The sequence below is a fragment of the Haliaeetus albicilla genome, chromosome 4 (genome assembly GCF_947461875.1).
Source record: "Haliaeetus albicilla chromosome 4, bHalAlb1.1, whole genome shotgun sequence".
Taxonomy (NCBI): Eukaryota; Metazoa; Chordata; class Aves; order Accipitriformes; family Accipitridae; genus Haliaeetus; species Haliaeetus albicilla.
This window is the reverse complement of record NC_091486.1, coordinates 42,750,890-42,774,553: the sequence shown is the minus strand read 5'-3', so window position 1 is coordinate 42,774,553 and position 23,664 is coordinate 42,750,890. Positions and strand designations below refer to the sequence as shown.

General features: G+C 41.7%; 1 protein-coding gene across 5 annotated transcripts in view; it reads right to left on the bottom strand.

The window, feature by feature from the left end:
• TRPM8 (transient receptor potential cation channel subfamily M member 8) overlaps positions 1-23,664 on the bottom strand; it is a 163,446-nt gene that overhangs the window by 35,899 nt on the left and 103,883 nt on the right. For 3 of the 5 annotated variants that reach the window (XR_011324445.1, XM_069782148.1, XM_069782149.1), the window contains exons 1-4: positions 14,683-14,727; positions 8,336-8,440; positions 6,655-6,728; positions 3,691-3,847 (exon numbers count right to left, since the gene is read on the bottom strand). Coding sequence is in view for 4 of the 5 variants with exons in the window: in XM_069782148.1 (XP_069638249.1) it covers positions 3,691-3,847; positions 6,655-6,728; positions 8,336-8,440; positions 14,683-14,724 (378 nt within the window). In the remaining variant the exon portion in view is untranslated. Of the gene's footprint in view, positions 1-3,690; positions 3,848-6,654; positions 6,729-8,335; positions 8,441-14,682; positions 14,728-23,664 lie in introns of those variants that run through there. The other 2 variants (XM_069782150.1, XM_069782151.1) reach the window with 2 other exon arrangements.

Below are 23,664 nucleotides of genomic sequence, written 5' to 3'. Positions count from 1 at the left end.
ACAACCAGGCACCCAACCCATCTTCCACTAGAGGAAGGCAAGAGCACTGACCTTGGGATTCAGAGGAACATTGGAAGGATGAACACAACACCCAGGAAGTTTATGGTATAACAATTTTAACTGTAACAATGTTATTTATAGCTTAGATAAAGGATTAGTGATAGCATTGTTGTAAGTGAACTAATAATAATCACAGTTGTATTTTGATTACACTATTAAAACCTTAATGAACTACAAATTCCAGGCTCCACGTGCATGGTGTCCCTATCATAACACATACCCATAACAGCATTTTAAGTATAACACGTAAGAACTTTATCAAATGTGTAGTAAAGCTTGAACACTGTATGAGGATGCCAAAAAGCACGCTAGATAGATAATCTGGCTTCAGATGGACCTATGTCTCCATTTACGTAAAAGGCTCTCTGGCTTTTTCTTGCTGTGCTATTCCAGAGCCCCTTTGCAATTTCCTCACTGTTAGTAGTTTAGTATGATGGGCTTTTGGAAGACAGTCATGGCTATACAACCCATAGCAGGGGATGAAAAGGAGTAACTTGGACCTGGATCACAGGGGATTTTGTACAGATTGCCCAGTATTTGCAGGAGAGCAAAACCAAGGGATTAGTTTGAGGAATAAACGTCCATATCTTGAGAGGTATTTAACTTGAACAAAAGAACACATTCATCTATTCCAGGACAGGTTCCCAGGAGTAGTTATTGCATCTGGCTCAGATCAGCACATCACAGAGGAAGTCTAGCAGGCTTCAGCAGCTACACAGGATTGCTAAGGGACTCCCACAGCTTCTGTTCTAAGAAGCATCAGCCACATGAAGCCTTGGGTGTTTTTCAGGAGAGGGTCCCCCATAGGAGAGGGGGAGCCTGCCAGAAAAATTAACTGCTCCACAGAGCCGGTAAGCCATCCCCACAGCAAATCTTGTTAGCTCTGTAGTTAGAAGGCATTCATCCTAAACCCTATGATACACAAAGTACCTTGTAACTGTATGACTACCTTTGTTCCACCAACAGTTAAGGTTTCCAGTTGAATGACTTGTTGTTTTCATCTATATAAAGCAAGTACCAAGTAAAAGATGCTGAAGCTGAATTGCCTGTAGAGCCGATCTCGTTCTCTTATACACCAACACAGTATATAATTGCAAACACACTCCAGTTACAACTAAGTTTCATTCAATGTACCAGCAACTATACATCTGGCGCTTGACACCTCGAGTCCTTGGCAAGGCTCTACTCGAGCGGGTGAACCCCTCGGTTCAGACACTTTTTTCTCCGAGGTACAACGGTGCCATCTCCTGGTACAGCCGGCTGGTGCACCCCAACCATGACCGATCCAACCCTCAAACACAGGCGATGCCAAGTATTTCAGTAGCTAAACTCAGAAAGGTATTCAAGAGAAGCATTTTTCAGATTGATGGCTACCAGAAATTAAATACAGCAACTGCAGTGTTCTTGGATGTTACACGATCTGAGCAACACTGCAGAAAAAAAGAGTGCGCAAGCAGGACTTGTGAAGTGTAGAGATTTTATTGGTCTGTTCACATTTAATATTTCTGCTCAGAACTTTTTAGGACTCGTCTGTCCTAAAAAGCACGATGCAGGGTATAAAACTTCCCATCCTTCACTGATAATAATCAGAAATTCTTAGGTTACCTTGGGTTTGAAGTCCTCCCCGCTGCGCATGAGATCAAGAGAAATTATTTTGCAATGTTTAAGATCAGCAGGTGCCTTGCTGTATAGGGAATCAAAATGTGGAATAGAGATGTAACTCCAGCCAATGTGCTGATGGGGTGGATTAGGAGACTTACGTGCAGTATTAGAACAAAGTATGCTCTGAAACAGAGGCACAGTGGCCTTGAGAGTCCTCATGAAACAACTGTGGGCATGCAAACTGATTTCCAAGGTGGGAAAGGGGACACAACCTGAGGAAAAAACATTTAAGCTTTGAGAACTCAGAAATGTTGCAGTAAAGTGAACCGTTTCTTCTTTCAGTAAAGATACACAGCAGCTTACAACACAGTAGTATGAAGCTAAAATGTGCATATCAAGAAATATGTGAAGTACTTCAATCTGTTTAAGCGTGATTCAAAACCTTCAGTCTTATTTCCCAACAAAATGCCTCTTGTTTCTGCTACTTTGCATAAAACAAACCCAATTAATTTACATGGCATGCTCTGATTTTTCCTCATTTATTTTGATTGTCTCAAGCAAGCTGCACTGGTGGTAAATATCAGTCATTTAGAAGAGGAAGATGAGCTCAGCCACATATGACTCCTCACACAGTATCAGTATAAATCATCAGAAACAGCAACACCAGCTATTTTCTTCTTTCCTCCTCTCCATTGTCTCCACACCAAGGAAAAACACAGGAAAAAAAACCACCAAGCAGAATGAAACCTCTGAAGTTCCACTGATATATTACACCCCTCTTGAACCGACCGTCATTGTAGGATCTCCACCCTGAGAAATACTCAATATTCAATTGGTTATGGGCCTGAGCAAGCTCATCTATGTGGATATGCTTTGAGCAAGAGTTTTGGCTAGAAACCTCTGGAAAGCCCTTCCAAACAAAATTACTCTGTGAGGGTGTGGGACACAAGCATTCGAACATCCCACAATATCCTTCAGAGTGTCCACTCCAAGGCCTAAGATACGACTGCATGGAAAAGAGCACTGTACATCTGCACACTGCAATGATCTGCACATAGAACAGCCAGGGAGGAAGGGAATATAGGTCAGCAAGCTCTGTAGGCAGGTGTTGGATGACATGGAACTTTAAAGCCATTACAAAGCATGAGTGATGATTTTATGGAGTAGCAAGCAGGTACGTGCAGCTTCTGCACTGAAGAGTACAGGTCCGCTGAAGAAAGGTCTTACATCACTACAGATATGAAATCCCTATCATTATCACCTCATGGATCCTGCTGCACATGTTACACATGCTTCTGTCCCAAGAGCTGCACTGGTGCTCACCCTCACACTATTTTCTTTCTAAAGCATAAGTTAGTCCACACTGGAGAGGTGCAATGTTCCAAAAAACAGCTGTGTCTTGGTGTTAAAGTCAGACAGTCAGGAACAAAGCATCTTCATCAGGAGCTTGATCATCCAGGCACTTGAGTTTATCAGGTTAGATTCACCACTAAAGATGGGTAAAAGGGTACTAAGTGGCTCCTCAACACAATGACATTTCCCTATAAACAGGCACCACAAAACGGCCACTGTAATTCCACACTGATATAGCTAGGGTACAGAGTCCCAGTGAGAGACGTCACAGATCTAGTTTAAAATTATTTTCTCCCAGCCCAAGACCTTCAGAATGTATCACAGGCCAATTACAATAAAACTAGCTACATTAAAAAAGGGAAAATAATAATTGAGCATCACCCTCATTCACCCAATCTTCTGCCATGCCTGGAAACAGATAGCCTCTTTTCACTCCCATCATCAGCCTATGAAACAAATAATACAGAAGAAATTATTCTTTGTTATCTATTTTCAGGGCTTGAGAAACCAGCTTGTCTCCTTTGTAGCCTAACTCCTTCCACTCCCATTAGAATAAAATTAACTTTAGCTTCACCTTCCCTGCTTTCCAGGGGCTTCCACTGGCATTGGGTTCAGGACTCTGAATACAGTGAACCCAATGGGGGCCTGATGTATACCCTTAATACAATCACTTACCTTTCCTCTTTTTCCCATGTTTTCAAAGTGAATGTCCCCAAAGGCATCAGTAGGAAGTTCCTTAGTGTGTTTCTTGTAGTTCCATTTTTCATTGGTATTAATCTGAGTGCCCTCTATATGTTGATTTTCAGGGTATCCACATTTACATAAGTTACCCCTGAAAAGAGAATGAATAGACATGAAAACCCACAGTTATCATCCTGACGACAGGAGAAAAAAAAAAAAAAAAAAAAGCTCTGATACATTTATGAACAAGATAGAGAAATTTTTCATAGCTGACACTACCTTCAAAACTTCTGCTCAATCAGGACATTTCCAAGAAATGTTATTCTGCAACAAACCTGGAGCTTGTAGCAAACAGGGTGCCTGCAGTAGCAGTCACATCAAGTGCAAAGTTTGGTAGCAGGGTTGTACTAAAACAACAAGGCAAGCAGCAGGTGGAGCTACGGAACCAGTTGTGCATGGGACTCTACTTGGATTTGCTACGTGACAAATTTAACAGCTAAGAGGAACCAACTCTCAGCTGCGACCAGCACCTAATCATGCTTCCTCCCCCTATAATCTGCTTCTCAGGAATCTCAGGAATCAGTCTGTGCTGAGAGATGAGCTGACACTTCTGGATGGGCCTTACCTATGTGACCTCTTTCATTATCACAAATGAAGTTAGGTCACCAGCATCTTAATTTGAAACTCTACAACTGTGCACAGAAATGAAGAAAATGAACCAGAACTCCGCATCAGACACCACCAGCAGTGACCTCATCTGCTGCTAACCCAATGCATAAAAATGGTTTCTTCCCCTTTTTGTGCTCTCAACCAGATATGAAGAGTTCACTAAGATGCTTACTAAGTGTAATCATTTTCCATGCAAACCCTGGGCCTGACTGGTGTCTAAGCAAGCCCAAGACATATTCACATCAAGCTGGAATGGGTGTCTCGTCTCTGAGCAGATTTTGCAAGCAGTTGCTGTGTTCCTAGCACATTTCCACCACCACCCCCCGTCTGCTGCATGGCGTGGTGGGTAGTCCCTACCAATGCCCTCCTCACCAACACTGAAATTGCATCAAGGGGAGGAAGAATCTGCACTTTGGTTGTGCAGGACTAGTTGGGAAAGCTAGGAGAACTCTTTTCCTAGGAAAAGCTGCAGCACAATCCAAGAAGTCTTCTGCATAGACAATAGCCCTGCTTCCTTAGAGGGCATGGAGAAGGGGTCATTGCTTATGAAAGAGAGGATCAACTCACAACTGCAGTCAGCCAAGTGTGGTAAGCAATGTCAACAGCAATAGGAGGGAGAAAGCATGGCCCCTACACTCTAAGTTAACAAGCAACATCAGGTAAACACTTGTCCAGTGTTACTTTTGCTAACAGCACAAAGAAGTAGATGGGGAGACAAAGCAAGAAGAACAACGCTATTAAAAGCACTGTGCAATTTGGCAATATACAGGATTAGAAAAATAATATCTATATATTAAAAAAAAGCACCTGCCCAAAAGAATTAAGATAAGAACATTAATTTGTGTGGTTACAGTGACATTTTTTAGCTAGCTTGCAGATTGCAAACATGAGATTGAGTAATGCCCTCCTGTGAAGATTGCTGTAAAGGTAAGTCACAGCATGCCTCTGAAGGAGAGAAAACTTATATGGTTTCTCCTACTCCACTGTAACTTGCAAATGAAACCAGCTTACCTTAAAAATAGATAAGACAAAAAAAGCCAGCAAGTATCCTTTCCCAGTGGGCTTGTAGGAAGAGAAGCTGCTAAGAACCAGCTCTACCATCCTTTGCTGGTCCTTTGCCAGACATCCCATTTTAGATGGCAGAAGAAGACCCTAAGTAAGACTTTCTGAAATGAGACTAATTTCCCTCCTTCTCTCTCTCTCTCCCCAAGGCATTTTTCCTCCCAGCTTCAGAGGAGAACAGGGTTACTGAGAGTCCTCAAAGCTCTATATTAGGACTTCTGCAGCTGCATTAGTTTGATTGCGTTTCTCCCGAGATTACCAAAAAACCAAAGGCAATGTTGTAGTCCTCAAACTTGCATTGCATAGGTACTTCTGCCTGAAAATGGAGCGAGTATAATATCCTATCTTAAGAGAACATCAGCCTGAGCAAAACCTAGCAACTGTCTGTCTCTGCTGTAAAGGTTTGTGCATGGAATTTGTGATTTGGGTTTAAAAGGAAAACTTAAATTACGCAAACCTCCGATACGTACATACACTGTTATACACCAGTACCAGTGCTGGTGCTGCATCCCTAAGAGCATATATATATTGCTACAATTGTGTTTCATATAGGGAATTTGATATTAAAGCCCTTTAACAGAGCTGCTGGAAGGCATGCTGACAGAGTCAGCATGAAGGTCAGGCCCCTAGTTTTGCATCAAGTTACTTGTGGAATAACGCAAACTGATATATTTCCAGTTTTTACACTAACTCCAGACAGTGTAGAGCAGTGGTCTCCAAAGTGAGTGATATGTTAAATAAACTTTAAAAAAAATAAAAATATTGTTTATTTCATCTTTATCTCATCCTTTTTAAATTACTATTTTTGTGTATGTTTCATAAAGTACATAATATTATTACAGTAGTAGATGTCTATAGTTTATAAATAAACATATATTGGGGGTGTATGCTCAAAAATTTCTTACTCATGGGGTATGGAATCAAAATAGTTTGGAGAGCACTGGTCTAGAACTAGGAGAAGCACTCCAGGCTGCCTGTCAGACCACAAGACTTCCAGGTTTTTTGACCACAACTGCAGAATACCCCAGGCATATGCAAATGAGCCAAACAAGCAGTGACAATGAAAGGAGTTGTACAAGCAAGACTGAGGTGAGGTTGCACTGCTAGATTCACACTCTTAACAAAAAAACAAAAAGTGTGCTCCCCTGCCACATGGCTTAGCACACAGAAATACCCTCAGCTCCCAGCCCCCCATGCCTGTAAAACAAGAGAAAAACATCTGCTTACATTGACTTGGTGTCTTTTGTAAAAAAGACACATTCTCTCTTCTTAAAGTTTTCTTGGATGAAGTTGACCAAATCCTTGAAAATAATTTAAAAAAAAAGTTTACTTCTGATAACTCATAAAACAGAAGAAACCTCAGTACCAGCATAGTCAGTTTAAAACCAGAGAAAACTGGTGCAAATTCCTAATTCTCCTTTCTCAAAGTGGATGGTGGGGTGCAACTAGAAAGCACTGATGGGAGTTGACAGGACATGAAAGACTACCAAAAATCACAAATAGGCATTCCAAAAAACATGTGATATCAGTATTTTTATATCCATCAAGCACAATATATAATAAAGAGCCAAAAGGTATGGTTCCCCCCTCAAATAAAAAAAAAAAATCTTGAAGAGCAAAACCGATTTGATGCCCTAAGAGTTCTTGGAGAACCTATTTTAATTTCAGTTTTTAATCAAAGTGACCCACATAGAAAACGTCTTACTTGAATTCAGTGGCACAATACAGGTAGCGGTAGACTACAGAGCATTTCCATTTGCATGCATTGCCGTGTTTCCAAATAACTGACAGCACTGACAATATTTTTCGAACAGTGGTTAGGTGGTCTACATACTGCTTAAAAGACTATAGCAAACACTGTTTCTTCCCAAGGGAAGAAGGAAAAAAAAATACATTAACATCCTCTTGGGTAGGGCCTGTTTTAATTCAACACAAAAAGACCCCAGCAGGACACCCGAATAACTTAAAGTCATGCTTTATGTGAGCTCAGTGGAATGCAAATTCTCTCCAGCTTGTTTAACCATTAACTCTCATATTAACCTTGAAACTCCACAAGCGCAGGGGAAGCTTTCAAACTTGGGAAATGCAAATTCATTCCTAATCTGCTTCTGCAAGCTAGGAAAGCAAAAAAAAAATCTCACTTGCTGATAAAGGTTTGGAGGTTTGAGGGTTTTGTTTGTTTTTAAGCACAGCTGGGATTTGCAAGCCAAGATTTAGCTTGGGATGAAAAGGGAACACATACTGCTATAGCTTAGTTTACCATTTTGACAGAACACTTGTAGTTAACAGCAGTTAGAGGAAGTTATTCCAAGTAGAAAAGCATAAAAAGTATAATATGCAAAACAAAGAAAATGGAAGGGAACATAATTAGCTAGTAAAAGCCACAATGATGCAAGACCAAGAAAAAAAAAGACCAAAAAAAATAAAAGGGAGGGGGAACCACTTGCTGAAGACCTAAGAGCTAGTCATTAGGCCTCTTGCAAGCCCATCAGAAGCAAGAAATCTGCCAGACAATCGCTGTCATCAGCAAATCATTGCAGCTTGAAAGAGATGTTTAACATAATTATATGTTGTCTGCCTTTGCCATCAAGTTGTGGGAAGAGGTTGGGGTTCTTCTTTACAGAGACAGAGGATTTGTCTCTGAATTGTGAAGAAGGATTTAAAAACAGAAGTGAGTAAGAATGTACAATAACAAGTTACAGGGATCAAAAGGAATGCAATACATCCTTAGACTTTCACTATGTCAACAAAGCACCTTTACTGCTCGAAGGGTCACTGGCTCGGAAAACTTCTCCATAAAGGGAAAACTGACAAATCAGTCATCCTTGTGACATGACCTACTTCATAACCACTGTGGTCCACCCCCAAGACAACAGCCAAGTTTATCAAGGATGTACCAGATACTCACAGCGTCACTGCAAGACACATCTATGCTGCGAGACATGCTGGAATAGAGGAGTCTGGAACTCTCAAAATTGCCGTTTCTTCGGTGTCGCATGGTGCCCATAGAAACCTGAAAGAGCATGGCAGAGGAAGAGATGAAGGAGCAATGGTAATTTCTTTCACTAGATAAAAAACAGCCAGGACAATTAGTGCCCTAAGAAGGCAAGGGAAAGGTTATTCAAATCCAGCATAAAGAATTAGGAAGTGTCTTGATTCCTAAAATGTGAAACTAACATTCAGAGAAAATCTTCTCTCACTTCATATGAGAAAGGAGAAAGACACTTTCCTCTTTTTCTCCCCACTCCAAAAAGAACACCAAGTCAACATGCTTTGAGAAAGAAACATACCTCATATGCCATCCCATTCAATTCATTGCCATATCTTAACTCTCTTTCCCTTCCCATCTCTGATGGGCATGCTCAGAACTTGTGCTATTCAGCTTTTATATACAATGACCAGTCCCTAATCCAGTGTATTTACAAATTAAAGGGGATATTAAGAAGAAACATTTCAATCACAGAGAAAATGAACTGCAGTGTAAAAAGAAGTTGGTCTGGCAGTATGCCAGAAACTTAGAGTAGATGCAGCAATGTCCACTCCTGTAACAAGGGAAGTCAACAAGTGTGATCTGAAGAGTAAGTGGATTTAAAGTTTATTGAATCCAAAAAGTTAACAAGTCACCCTTGGAAACAAACACACTTCAGTTGCCCTCTGGAGCAGATACCTGTATTGACCTCTCTGTCTCTGAAGGAGCATCACTTCACTTGCACCAAAGCACAGAACAAAATTTTATTTAAGCTAACGGCAAGTACTTCAATTCCTTTTATGTTACTTTGCAAAATAATACTTGAAAAGGCAAAAAGCATCCCTCCCAGACATAGGAACATGCATTCTCCAGCTCTGATGAAACATCCCTGTGTAAATATATAATTTCTGAGATCCAAAAACTAGCAAGTGTGAAACAATTTACTTGGGCACTCGACAAAGTAGGAATGGCACAGGCAGCAGGAAGCTGCAGTCATAAATAGAATGACGGAGCATGATGTGCACAACCCCCAAAGCTGGAAAACAAAAAAGGCAAGTTTCCACAAAAACATGTATATTTATGCTTCACAGTTATTTTAAAAATGCTTTGAAAAACATTTCATGTTGAGGGGAAGCACAATTGACTCAGTGTTGTTTACTGTGCATGGTAGAAGTCCACAGCTACTTCCCCCAAATTCTTCAGCATGCCTGGGATCTCAATCACTCTCTGTATCACTCTCTGTTAAGTGACGGAAGAGCACAGAAAAAGCCGTCTTCCTCCTTCCCACCTTCTGCATGCAATAAGAATGATTTAAACCCAAGAAAAGGCAAATGTCTGGACGGCTGGGCACAGAGAGTGGTGGTGAATGAGGTTAAATCCAGCTGGTGGCCGGTCACAAGTGGTGTTCCTCAGGGCTCAGTATTGGGGCCAGTTCTGTTTAATATCTTTATCAATGATCTGGACGAGGGGATCAGCTGCACCCTCAGTAAATTTGCAGATGACACCAAGTTGGGAGGGAGGGTTGATCTGCTTGAGAGCGGGAAGGCTCTACAGAGGGATCTGGACAGGCTGGATCGATGGGCCGAGGGCAATTGTATGAGGTTCAACAAGGCTCAGTGCCGGGTCCTGCAACAACCCCATGCAACGCCACAGGCTTAGCAAAGAGTGACTGGAAAGCTGCCCAGCAGAAAAGGACCTGGGGGTGCTGGTCGACAGCTGGCTGAATATGAGCCAGCAGTGTGCCCAGGCAGCCAAGAAGGCCAACGGCATCCTGGCCTGTATCAGAAATAGTGTGGCCAGCAGGAGCAGGGCGGTGATTGTTCCCCTGTACGTGGCGCTAGTGAGGCCGCACCTGGAGCACTGTGTTCAGTTTTGGGCCCCTCACTGCAGGAAAGACATTGAGTTGCTGGAGCGTGTCCAGAGAAGGGCAGCAAAGCTGGTGAAGGGCCTGGAGCACAAGATTTATGAGGAGCAGCCTGAGGGAGCTGGGGTTGTTTAGTCTGGAGAAAAGGAGGCTGAGGGGAGACCTTATCACTCTCTGCAACTACCTGAAAGGAGGTTGTAGGGAGGTGGGGGTCAGTCTCTTCTCTCAGGTAACAAGCAATAGGACAAGAGGAAACAGCCCCAAGTTGTGCCAGGGGAGGTTTAGATTGGATATTAGGAAAAATTTCTTCAGTGAAAGGGTTGTCAAGCATTGGAACAGGCTGCCCAGGGAGGCAGTTGAGTCACCGTCCCTGGAGGTATTTAAAAGACATGGTGCTTAGGGACATGGTTTAGTGGGACTTGGCAGTGTTAACAGTGGGACTTGGCAGCATTAACAGTTGGACTGGATGATCTTAAAGGTCTTTTCCAATATATGATCATATTGCAGCCTGAGTAACTGGCACAGTGCAGTTGTCCCCAACTTTTGATGTTGTTTAAATCTCATTTATTCTGCACTGATTTAGTGTTGTATGAAAGTAGGATGCCTGAAAAGGTACCTGCACTCAATTCAGGCACAGGTTTTAATTTGACCACTTAGAACCAGCACCTATGGAAAGCCAGTGTTCACCAAAAGCTGGGAAGAACAAGTGGGTGTTACAAGGGAACAGCAACTCTGTCTCTCAAAGAATGGCCAAGGCATTTCAAACAGAGCTGGCATTATTGTTCCTCAGAGAGAAAAGCCTATTCCAAATTCATGGCTCCCTGCAGAAAAAGAAGAAAGGAAGGCTATATACCCCTGCAAAACATAAAACCAGAACAAACAGCTAAAATCTCATCTCAGACCTCCCAAGACAACACTGAGCTAGCTTGTATGCCATGTGAGAATCATGTAATACTGTGACTCAGGCACAAACCTGAAAACCTGGTACATGATCTGGCCATTTGGTTACATTTCATGTGGACTTCACAGGCACCTGAGCTTCTAAGCAGCATACCACCTTCCACAGTTCCCCACTACAGGTATTAGGGATTTTTAGCCCAGAGGAATAACAACAAAAAAACTCTTTCCTTTGAAACCCAACAGCATATAATCTCTTCATCTCCCATCACCATCTCTCCTTCAAATTTCAACTTGGAAATACTGATCCAAAAGTGACTTCTCAAAAGATGTGCCATTGAGAGCTACAGTTGTGCTGGCCTAAGCCCTCCACATGGGAACTCTTAGCAGCTGCAGGTAAGTGTCAGGCTATACACACTTGCTCAAGGTTTCAGACAGTGGATCTGCCTGAGACCAATTTATTTCCTCTTTCAGCACTGCAGAAAGGTGTTACGCTGTTTCTCAAGTAGAAGCTGCAGAAGAAAATAGAGCACACTCCTGCTTTGATGTTTGTAATCATAGAATCGTTTAGGTCAGAAAAGACCTTCAAGATCGAGTCCAACCACCAACCATGCCCACTAAACCATGTCCTGAAAAATCTGAAATCTCCTTTGCGTTAGTAACTCTAGCACTTCCCGTCTTCAGAGCAAGGATAGAAGTCTGGCAAGCTTTGCGCCAGAGTTGGGAAGAGACTTTGTAGCAAACTTATTGAAACAGCTGGTAACAACAAAACACTAGAACAAACTGGCCTCTGAAGAAGCCACCGGTCAGGTCATGCCCTGCTTCAGAGGGGTCTGTGGAAGGAGGGAGCATCTGTTCCTTTGAGGGTATCAGCTCAAGAGCCTTTTCAGTGCAAAAAGGGTTAAGAAAAGGGAGAGCACATAAACAAGAACGTGCAGAGAGGAAAACCTGACTGACAGACAATAAGGGAGGGAGTGATGAGACCCAAACCTGGTCAACCACACTAATTGATAAGGTTATGTGGAATGTGGCAATGTTTATTCCAGTGAGGTTACCTGATGGGGTGGGCTTGCCATGGGATACTAAGGAAAAAAGGGAAGCCATACACAAAATATACAGAGGCTCAAACCTGGCAAGCAAGCATCCTGGAGACAAAGACAAGAAAAAACACCTTGTCAGTCACAGTAATTGATGGGTTAGCAAGAAAATTAAGGCAAGTTGGGACTGATAAGGTCCAAAGATGCTGGAGGGGGGCCAGTAGAATCCTGCCAGCTGAGGAGGGGAAGGCAGACAAGGAGGAACAAAGGCGGAATAGGCAGAAAGGGGTATAACAGGGAACCTTTGCATGTGAAATGGAGCCTGTGGGCTTCTCCGGCTGAGCCCTGCGCCTGATCACTGCAGTCTCTCCTATCTTCTTAATAAATTATTTCTTAACTATGTGGGGAGGGGTGCTGGGCAGACAGAGGGGCTGTGCCGGTGCTCGAGGGATCTGCAAATATGTGTGTGCTTGTGAACCCCGAGAGTGTGGGGTGCTAGTGACCTCCCGTCTCCCTGCCGGCCCAATGGGAAGGGCTCCATTAAAGGAACATGAAGCACTAGAAGCTTGCCAAGAGCAGCCAAACTACCATTTCTGTTCATTACTTTCCTAAGACCATTTCAGGGCCAGTGGAGCCTCGTGCATGAAGTGAGGTCCACAGAACCACCTGTGAATCATTTAGGGACTTGGCTACTAGCATCACTCATTCACTGACAGATGCAAGGCCAAACACAGTGGTTCTGGCTTTATAGTCTGTCTATACATTCTGGACAAATACAGTCTGGCTTTACCTTCCCTAAGTATGGGACCACCCGTTGCCAACTATAGGCCTGACTGGCTTTTCACAAACCCTCCAAACACCAAATGAGTCCAGGGTCCTGCAGGTAATGGCCCCCTTCCCTGCATGACCCTGACTTCAGAGCAGATCAAAAAGGTCCTGTTAAACAAGAAGCCCTCCACCAAAAGACTGGTAGCTCTCATACTGCATTTCCAACCAGGGCAAGCTACAAGACAACAGCTGACCTTGGTGTTGGGGTTATGACAGGTTTCACCCCAGCATCCCAAATATTTAGGATCCCTCCTTCCCTCCCCAGGCAGGACATGAGCTTTGCACATTTAACCTAGTGAAAGGATGGTTTCCAGGCATGAGCTAGAAGCTGAGAAGCAATTATCAAATCTCTAGCAGTTCCTCTTCTACAAAGACACGCTGCCAGAGGAATTCAGATGGCTACAGCCACAAAGCAATCATCCTGACCTTGTGAAGTGCTAACTTTGGTAACAACCAAGATGATGGCTGAAAGAGTATTGTCCCTAAAAACACCAGATTGTTTTAAACAAAGCAAAAACACACACACCCACCCCACTCCACCATATCACTTATTTAACTGAATAAGATTGGCAACTGTGTATTGGGAGACATATTTCCTAATAACCCAAAAAGCAATTCTTATAATTTCCTACAATTGATGTTTGGTGTAAAGATGTTTTTAAAGCCGTAATTCCAGATAAAAGTTCCACGGGGGAAATACATTTTGGTCTGGATCTATGCAACCTATTTATTGACAGAGTTTTACTTCACTTGTTGATTTGTTTAATAAGTTAACACCAGAAAAGCGACTATGGACATAACTGTACAGAGAGAAAATTAAAAGGAAACAAGGGCATTAAATTATTCATTCAAAACACTAAAGGATTTCAAGTTTGCCTCACTGCTTTTGTAAATAATTGATAAGAATGAACGTGCTACAAACAAACTGAAAAAAAGTTAGTGAGAGTGCAAAGGAACCCTGAAAACCTTGGATTTATTTTTTAAATTTAAGTTCTGAACAGCTGCATTGATACCACAGTGTTTAGCTGATATTTGTGAGCAAAGCTCATTAACTCCATGAGTGTTAGAAATAACACAGCAATCATACATACTTTAAAAGATGTGACACAGCTGCAGTCTATGCAACAAGCAAACGCAGTTCATTTTCTATTGCATCTCCAACCCATTAAATATATATGAAGACATTTTTAAAGCACAGTCTGGTGCATTAATGCATAACTTTCTTAAACTAGTACATTTTGAGAGTGATAATTAGATAAACACCAGAATAATCTTGTGAAGTATAAGACTAATACTACGACTTCCAAAGCACTTGAAGGAGCATATTCCAAGGAAATCTTCAGCTTGGAGGTGACTAAAAAAAAAAAGTGACAAAAAATAACTAGTTCTAAAGATACTTTAAAAAAATAGGATTTTAAAAACTTGTCTGCAACTGAAAAAGCAATACCAGCTTCCATTCTCGGAAAGCTTTCAGATAAAGCTAACCACTATTTGCATTAACATAATTCTAGCAACTGGCTTTATATGAAAGCTCTCAAAAAGAAAACGATGTTGCCAAACTTCAGATGCACAGCTACCTCAATTTCAGCATATTAAAAGTATACACTTTTATGTATAGAAAAATCAATGCCTAGTCATGTACCACTGTGATTAGCACTTACCAAAGTCTCCAGAATATGCCCCAGCAATCCTACTGAAATCATTACTCAGAGGAAGGTTTTGATATACTTCAGCTTGCAAAGCCCCACCTTTTTTATCTGTCATGCTTTCCTTTTAAGGGAGGACACGGAGGAAGAGATAATACACAGGAGGAAGCAACGGCAGGATTACTCACCAATTAATAATGAAGGCAGGCATAATTGCAGCAGGGCACAGGAAATAACAGTTGCAGGTTATTTGTAAGAGAACAGGAATGCTTCTGTCCCACCTGCTGCCAATGCACTGCAGAAACTGATAACAATACTGCTGCTAATTTATGCAATCAACTCCACTATTAAAAAGCCAGAAGTATAAGAAAATGTTTGTGGGAATAAATTATACATTTTAATGTATCAGAAGATAATGAAACAGTTCTAAAAGCAACACCTATTAATCTAATTTACTACAAGGTTGTTGAAACACTGGTGAGTACAACAGAGGATTTTGCAACAACTAATATTCTGACCCAACAAAAATCTTACTCTCAGTTCCTTCATTTTTTGTTTGACGCTCAGTGTAAAGTAATCTGGTTTTCTTCTATCTTTAACTTGAAGTTATTCACTTCAGTAAGAGTAACTTCTATTGCTGTGATACAGTGACTGCTTGGAGAGCCAGATTGTTCCCAGTCCACTCTCCTTGCAGAAAGCAGAGCTATCCAGTGTGTTGCTGGAGAACCTTCTACATCCTTTTAATCACCCACTTTGGACAGATGTCACCATCCCACCAGCTCAAGCACTCCCCCACAATCCTATTTTACTATGCACTGCAGTGGATGAGCATGCAGGGAGAAAATACATCCAGCTCTGGAGGGCAGAAGCTTCTAATCCATAAGCAATCCCAGAGCAGCAGAGGGGAAAGAACAAAGGCCACACTGTTCAAAAGACCCAAGACAAAACAAGTATGTGTTGTAATTAAAGACCTGCTGTTGAAAACACAACCATTAAAAACAAGCTGAGGTGTTCTGAGTTTCTGTTGATGGTCAAAAGCTCACAGTGCTATTTCCTGGTAATCAGGGGTGTCTCTAAACTGTTGAAATGCATTCTGAAGTGTGATCCCAGAGCATCCAGATTAAAGAACCTGGTGCCATGCACTGGGCTCCCTCTGCTCACTCAGCTCCCGGCTTTTCTGCCCTTGGAAACCAAATGGAGGGAATGATGCACATAGGAATCTGTTCCCAGCATGCAGTCAGTGGGCTAGGATGCATAAGTAGATAACCACCACTAAAGCTCACCAAAAGTACTTCTGTAGCTTTTGCAAGAGCAGGAGTGAGACGTCTCAGATGCAATTTTCTCTCCAGTCACTGTGAGGCAGGTACTGCTACTCTGCAAGGACCTGCAGTATGAAGAGGCTAATCCATTCGGACAAGTTATTCTGCCAAGAGGCACTGGCAGAAGAGGGAACAGAGCTGGATTTTTCCAGCCTGCAGCCTGCCCTCAGAGCAATCTTTCCTTCTATGATGGGGATACCTTTATTTACCTTAAATCTCACATTACCTTGGTATATACAGATCTGCATTTGCACGAGCTTTCACTTAGGGGCTTAACTTTACGCTGCAGCATCTAACAGCTCTGTGTCTGCCTTACAATACACACTGCATGCTAGCAATTAATGACTTACAAACAGGCAGCTGCCGTGCACTTCATTGCTCCAATTTCTTTCCTTCTTGGCTTGGTTATCTGATTGGTTCAACTATGAAATAAAGTAGCAAATGGACTGGAGAAGCTTAGACATTAAATGTTACTAGGATCACAAAATGATAACCACACAAAACTAAGTCTTAACTAAAGCCATAATGCCTGTATTTTCATACACGTCTCTCCACTTCCCCTGTCATGTCAGAGCTATTATCACATGAAGCTTACCTTAAGCTGATAGTAAAAAGTGGTTAAGTGTTTAAACTATTGGAGGCTATTGCAGTTTGCATTTTATTTGCTGTGCACTGATGAACTGATGCAAAAAGTTTTATCTCACTTCCTCACTCAACCCAGACCAAACAATGTAGGATGCAGGTTCACCATCCATGAGAGAATCTTTTCCTAGAACAGCATACACTAGGGACCTTTTATTTAAGTCAGGAGGGACCGTCATCCTGCCCGCCTCTACCACATGTATGTTCAACCCAAAGATGTAACTCATCCAAGTGATACTACTCCTAAAAAACATACAGAAACATATCAAAGACTTGCAGCTAATCCTGAGAGGGAGCTAAATCACTTCTGTACACCTTCTGCCAACATATTGCACAAGAACAGAGTTTTCAGGGGCAGACAGTAGCAATACGGTCAGGTATCAACATTGCTGAAGTACTGAACGTGAATCTTTATTGTGGTTTATACCTGCAGTAAGTCCCTTAGTCACTGCCCTGTGAAACCAGTCTGGCTGGTAACTCTCAAGAAGAGAAACTAATGAGTACATAAACGGGGAGCTCAATCATTCCTTTAAAAAAGCAGCTGCAGAGTTGGGGAACCAACCTTTCTGCCTGGTCCTATTACACATAGGAAACCTGCAGAGCAGACAGATTTTGGGGGCCACTTTATGGTTCTCAAGTGTACCAAATCCCCCCATACCTCAAGTAAGAAATTGGACACCTCAAGCGTAAGTCAGAGATGCTCTCTGAACATGTCAGGAAGGTTTTAGTCTACCTGGGCAATGATCAATATTTTCCAGAGACACGAGCTCTTCCACTGGCAATAATTCACGCTTCCCAGCATTCCTGCATTCTTGGTCTGAGAATACACATGCAAGTATTCCAACCCTACAGTAATTATATCAAACGATAGCAAATACACTAATATTTACTGTATTCAAGCAAAATCAGCTCAGTCTCTACTGGAGAGACTTCAGTGAGAGATTGCCAAACTGCACAGAATTTGCTGTCTTCCCTAATTCACAGAAAGTATATAACTCCAGTTTTGGCCTAAATAGAGGTGAATATTTGTGAACAATAGAAAAGGCGTTACTATGGATCCTGGCCAAAGAGCTATGTTTCTATGATCAATGAAGTAACAGCCCTCATCCTCAGGATTCAGACCACCAGTGTCATCATCTATGCAGGAATCAAAATACAGCAAGCACTTGTATTACCAAGAAATGGAACTTCACATAGAAATGAAAACATTTTCCATGGTACTGAGAGCAGAGACAGCAAGGAAGAAAGATGCTTGTGCACACGAATAAACCTTATGATCCTTTAAAAAAAAAGTATAAAGCAATAGAGCAGATTTAAGGCAAATGGTGCCTGAAGAGCAATAGGGATTTCTGAACCCTGCAGCCTCCACTGTGCAGAAAGCCAGGTACCATGGGATTCATTTCAGTGGTTGGCAGTAAATCACTTTCTAGCGCAGGACCTTTGAGAGCTTAAAAGGGGCTTTTTATTGGTGAAGGCAGAATTGACAGTGCACCCGTGAAGTTAACCAATATATTAATTCTCTCGTAAAGTTTGTTTTTTGTTTGGTTGGTTTTTTTAACTAAGTTAGTCTCACTTCACCACACCAAGCAAAATTTTTAATGCCAAGGAGACTGTCATGGGCTGACAGCATTAAAATCACCACTACTGGCCACAAAATCCTTTTTTAGGAAGAAGGTTGTTTCTGCTAAGCTTTGAGCCACACATTATTAGCAGACTGTTCAAAGACAATGTCTTACTGGAGGTTTCTATACGGGGTTTCACAGCATAGCCACCACAGAATTCAATGGCTGAAAGTATTCTTGGGTTACCTGTTCCTACCTGAAACTCAGAGAAGAGCCCAAGCAAAAATACAGATGGGTTTTGCAGCACTATCAAAGCATGATGGATCAAATGGGCCAAAAGGTGAAATACGTGTTCTGTTGAGTGCTAATCACCATCCTTCCTAAATTCTCCCCATGGATCACCAGAGAGAACAAAATGCCAAATACTGTCATAGAACAGCCAGGGTACTTACTAATTACAGAAGCTAAACCAAAGTGTTACATGGAGACAGAAAGAACACTTCTATCACAGAAACCCCTCTGGATTTATTTTGCTTTGGCCACAAGCTGTTAACACTGTTCCTGTTTCTGAGCAGGAAATAGTGATGCAGCTGCCCACAGAAGTTCATTTATTGTATATGACCTGCCTTCTGTACTCCCTTCAGTTGCTTGCTATAACAACCCACTTTTTCCCTTTTTATCCAAACTGCAGAAACTCCCCTTGAGCAGGGGTAACAGCTTGTGTGGCTCTGTATCCTTTTCATGTTGTGATTTTGGATTCATAACCACTGGGGAGAACAAAACTGTTTAATTATGTTTCCAGCTTAGATACTGCATTTCTCAACAGCGTTAGAAGAGGAGGGGGAGAAAGCAATGAAAATTATTAATGGGAATTATGATGTAATACTTTAGCACTTCTCATCCTCAAAAGCACCTTGAGCATAATTAGCATGAACACAACAAACCTGCGGAGAAATAATTATCTGCCATTTCAACTCCATGCCCTTTGTGTCTCTACCTCACCTGGCTCCTTAAATGCCCAAGTGTTCTCACCAAAAGTGAGAAGTTCCCTGTTTGTGTCTTTTACATTTCTAAGCTCTGGCTAAGGAAAACATCTGAAGCTGCTACATGAATGGCAGGTCAATACTCTAGCAACAGGCACCCCACAAAAGCACTGAGATAAAGCAGAGCAAACTCTTCAAATCAAGCAAAAGGACAAGGATAGACTCTCCACTCCCACCCCCTTTTTTTTGGGGGGGGGGGGGGGGGCAAAGAGAGATCCGACTCCTATTTCTCTGTGTGTGGATGCACCTACCACCCACTATAATAAGTCTCTTTCAGATAATACAGGCAACTTGTTGGCTTAACTTCTGGTTTATATTAAAGCTCAGTAAAATGAGGAGCTGCAGAAGGTATTCTTCATTGCAAGAAAGGTCAACAAAACTATTCAAACTATGCCAGAGTCCTACCTGAAGCATAGGTATGATAAGTCCCATTACAGAACAACTTCGGCAACAAAAACATGGATAGCAGGACTTCTTTGGGGCTTGGGTCTTTAAGAATCTTGGAAAAGTCTTAAGACCACTTCTCTGTGGAGACAACTGCTCAGGAGGCATGGTTCTGTGAACAGGCAACATTTTCTGGTTACTCATTTCTTCCTATATTCAGGAAGGCAGGTGCACTGCTGGAGATAAATGAAGTTTCATAAACGATATCCAGCTCCAGTGATTCTTACTCATTTTGAATGGTAAAGCCTTGTAGAATGGCATATTTCAGGCTGACTGCTCAAGTCACAAGGATTTAATATTAATTACCGAAAGCAATTTTGTTATTTTTAGCCATTTGCCTTTCCAAAGTATGTAACAATGTTCTATCAAGTCTGCAATGACACACTAAATGGCACACTACAGAGAACATAGCCTAGTGCAAAATGGCAGTATTTTGGCAATTACAGATGTTTGAACTGTTCAAAAAGGGATTACTGACAGGGTCCAAATCTATTAGACAACACTTATTAGTCTGAGTGTTCAGCTAGTCTCACTTAAAGAGGATAGTCTCCTAGACCAATATAGGTGTGACCTCACAAGGTACAGCGACCTAGCGTTATGGGGCCTTGAAAGCTGGGTTACAACAGAGCAGAAAGCTGTGGTCCTACCCTCTCTTATCACCTATCCTGCTGTTTCACAAGCATTTAAAATCCTTTTTAACAATTTAGATTCCCAAATGCAGACTCTTGTATTTACTTTAAGTGTGAGAGTGCATTGCATTTGGAGAACAATGGGTGAAATCATTCTGATATGCATGTTAGACCAGAAAGCTTTAAAAGCGCACTTTGGTGTGAAATATTAATAGGTATGAACAGAACATTGTCAAATTCTTTCTGTAAAAGCCTTAAAAATAAAAGAAATCCACCAAAAATAATTATGTAATTTTCAGCTTATGAATGTTGAGAGTGAGTAGCAATTGTGCACCTCAGGCTTTTATGCACTTAATTTGATGGAAATGTTCAGAGAAAGTATTCATCAAGCTTCAAAAATGAGGAGAGGAGAGAGCAGAAGAGAGGGAAGAGGAGATGAAAAGCTTAGGATACTTTAGATCAGCTAAAAAAAAAAGAAAAAAGAAACAAGCAAGCCTCAAACACACTAGTCAATTGAAGATTCACTCCCACCAGTTTCAGTGCAGTAGGCTCACAAGCTTAGCTTTGCTACAGCTACATGGATTTCTTTGAATTTGACTATGACCAAAATAAAAACATGCATTAGCCCAGACTAATCAGGTTGATGACTATCACAGGGAATTCTACTGCATTTACCTGGCAGTTCTTTAAGATATGGACTTAGCAATGAAAACTTTCAAAATAAAAAAAAAAAAAAAAAAAGAAAAAGAAAAAAGAAAATTGAAAGTAATAAATTCTCTTCACATTTGCATCAAAACTAAACTTAATTAAAATCACCATCTTTAAAAGGAAGCACATATACATCAATAATAAAGTATATTTGAATAAACCCAGAAGGTTTAAGAAAAATAATCAAGTTAATTCATTTTTTAAGGCTCATTGTAACATTGTTGCAAGATTCAGAAAATTATCCTTAGCAATAACTGGTATCACTCACTATTGTAAAGTTCATAACCAAGACATGCTAAACAATATCGTTTTCTACTTTGAGGGGTTTTTTTAATACATAATATTCATATGCCTATTTTGCATGCACTGAGATCATAGACATAAATCAAAGCCATATGGCACAAAGACAAGTGGTAACACTGAAGAAAAAGCTTTCACAAATTTTAATTTAATCAAAAGAAACTGCTCCAGTGAAGAAGTACATCTGTTTTTACAGAGACAAATTACTAAAATATGCTGTCAAATTGATCTAATCATATTCAGTTGAAATGAACATATGTTTGTGACTATTTCAGTCTCCATTCTCTGGAAACTGGATGTAATATGCAAACCTTGTACATCTATTGAAATTTCACACCCCTATGTGGATAATAGTGTGTGTCAGCAGCAGGCATTTGATTATTCCCCCCTCTCCCTCCCCGCCAAGGTGCACTTAATCAAATATCCACACAGAATCAGAGTCATGTAAGTGGGAGGGCACCTCTACAGGTCCAGGTAAATCAGAACTGAACTACACATGGCTCAATATCTCAAAGAACATAAATCCCACAACCTCTCAAGACCCTTTTTCTAGTGTTTGACCACTCAGGTTGATTTTTTCTTTTTCCTCTACTATCTACTTGCGATATCCTTTGTTCCAACTTGTGTCCATTGCCCTATTACTGCACATCTCTGAGAAGTCTGGATCCACTTTCTCTACACCCTCCCATGTTAGACAGTTGCAGATACCATTAAGATCCCCCAGCACCTTCTCATCTCAAACTCTCCTCATGCATTATGTGCTCCAGCCCCAGCCACCTTGGTGGCCTCTGCTTTGACTCACTGCAGTACATCCAGGTCTTTGTCGGACTGATGAGACTCAAACTGGACACAGTGCTCCAGAGGTGATCTCAGAAATGCTGAATAAAGAGGAAGGATCACTTTGCTGGACCTTCTGGCCATACTCTTGTCAATACAGCCCAGGATATCATCGGCCTCTTTTGCTGCTAGGGAACACCGCCAACCCATATTCAACATATTGGCCCACAGATCCTTTCACCTCCAGATGCAGCTAAGGACATTTTTATTAACCTAGGACAGGATTTACTAGGGAGGGGACCAAAAGCATGCGGTCAGGCAATTACATACCCCCAGCTAACCTATGTACAAACTTGGCAGCTTTTAGGAACATGCTGCCTATTACCAATCCCTGACCAGGTGACAGGTGGACAAGAGGTAACTTGTCCAAGTCCTGTTGCTTTCTGTTTCTGTTTTCCTGCTGTCACAGAACAAAAAAGGACAGCATTTCTCAATCCCATGGAGGTAATATGAAAAGAGTACCAGGAGAATTGTTCAGCTGAGAAGTGTGGTTGGAAACGCAGGTCATCCAGAGTGAGAAATTTAGGCTGCGCCGAATTTGTGAAAACTGCACTTCTGGCAGCAGATACTGTACTATTGCTCCAACAGCACAGAACAGATGTGGGCACAAGCTAAATTCACTTACCAGTCTGCAGTGCCTGTTGGAAGTAGCCCAGGTGCAAATGGAAAAGGGTGGGACTGTCAAAGACACTGATATTTCTTATTCATTTTTCCTCAGTTCAGCCAGCCTGGAGGAACCTTAACTTGCATCCTTCTCAAGCCCTTCTGTATAACAACACAATTCCATGGTACATTTTGTGGGAAGCTGTAACCTGCCCCAAGCTGCTCTAGTATTCCAATAATCAGAGAGACAACGTGAGTGAGAAGCTGGATTTACAGTTAACCTGAGGGTGATATGCATAGGAGAGAGAGAACAACATTAGGCTCTCTGAGGCAGAGAAGCTGATTTCTTAGATGCTGGCAGACACCTGTCAAGGCTGTCCATGTAACCACAGACAGCAGCCACTTCTGCACTGAAACAGCCTGACCACAGCATCGCACACTCCGCCTGACCCATTTCCTTACAGACTCCCCATGAAACTTCCCAGTATGTAGTCCAAGTACACACAGTAAACGTGCATCTTTTAAGGTACTCTGTAGTAACAAGAGCACATTGCGTGTTGACATCTCACTTGCCAGTGGCTTTATTTACAACACAGTGACTCCTGAGCAGACCTGATGAATGAAAAAAATAAAAAATGAAAAAAAATCAGATTAACTCCCTGCTCATCAGCCTGCCAAGTCCTGCATTTTTCACAAGGAAAACCAGGGAAGGGATGACTTGACAAACCACCCTTCACACTTGCTTTGGGTTAGCGAGCTCCTGTTTTGGCACGCACCGTACCTTGTATGTACAGTGGCCTTTTGCTTAACGAATTGGACTTCAGAGCTACAAGCATCTACAATCAGCTGTGTCATTCACCCCAGATCACTTTGAACAACTTGTTTTCTAAAAACAATGTAGTCATGAGAG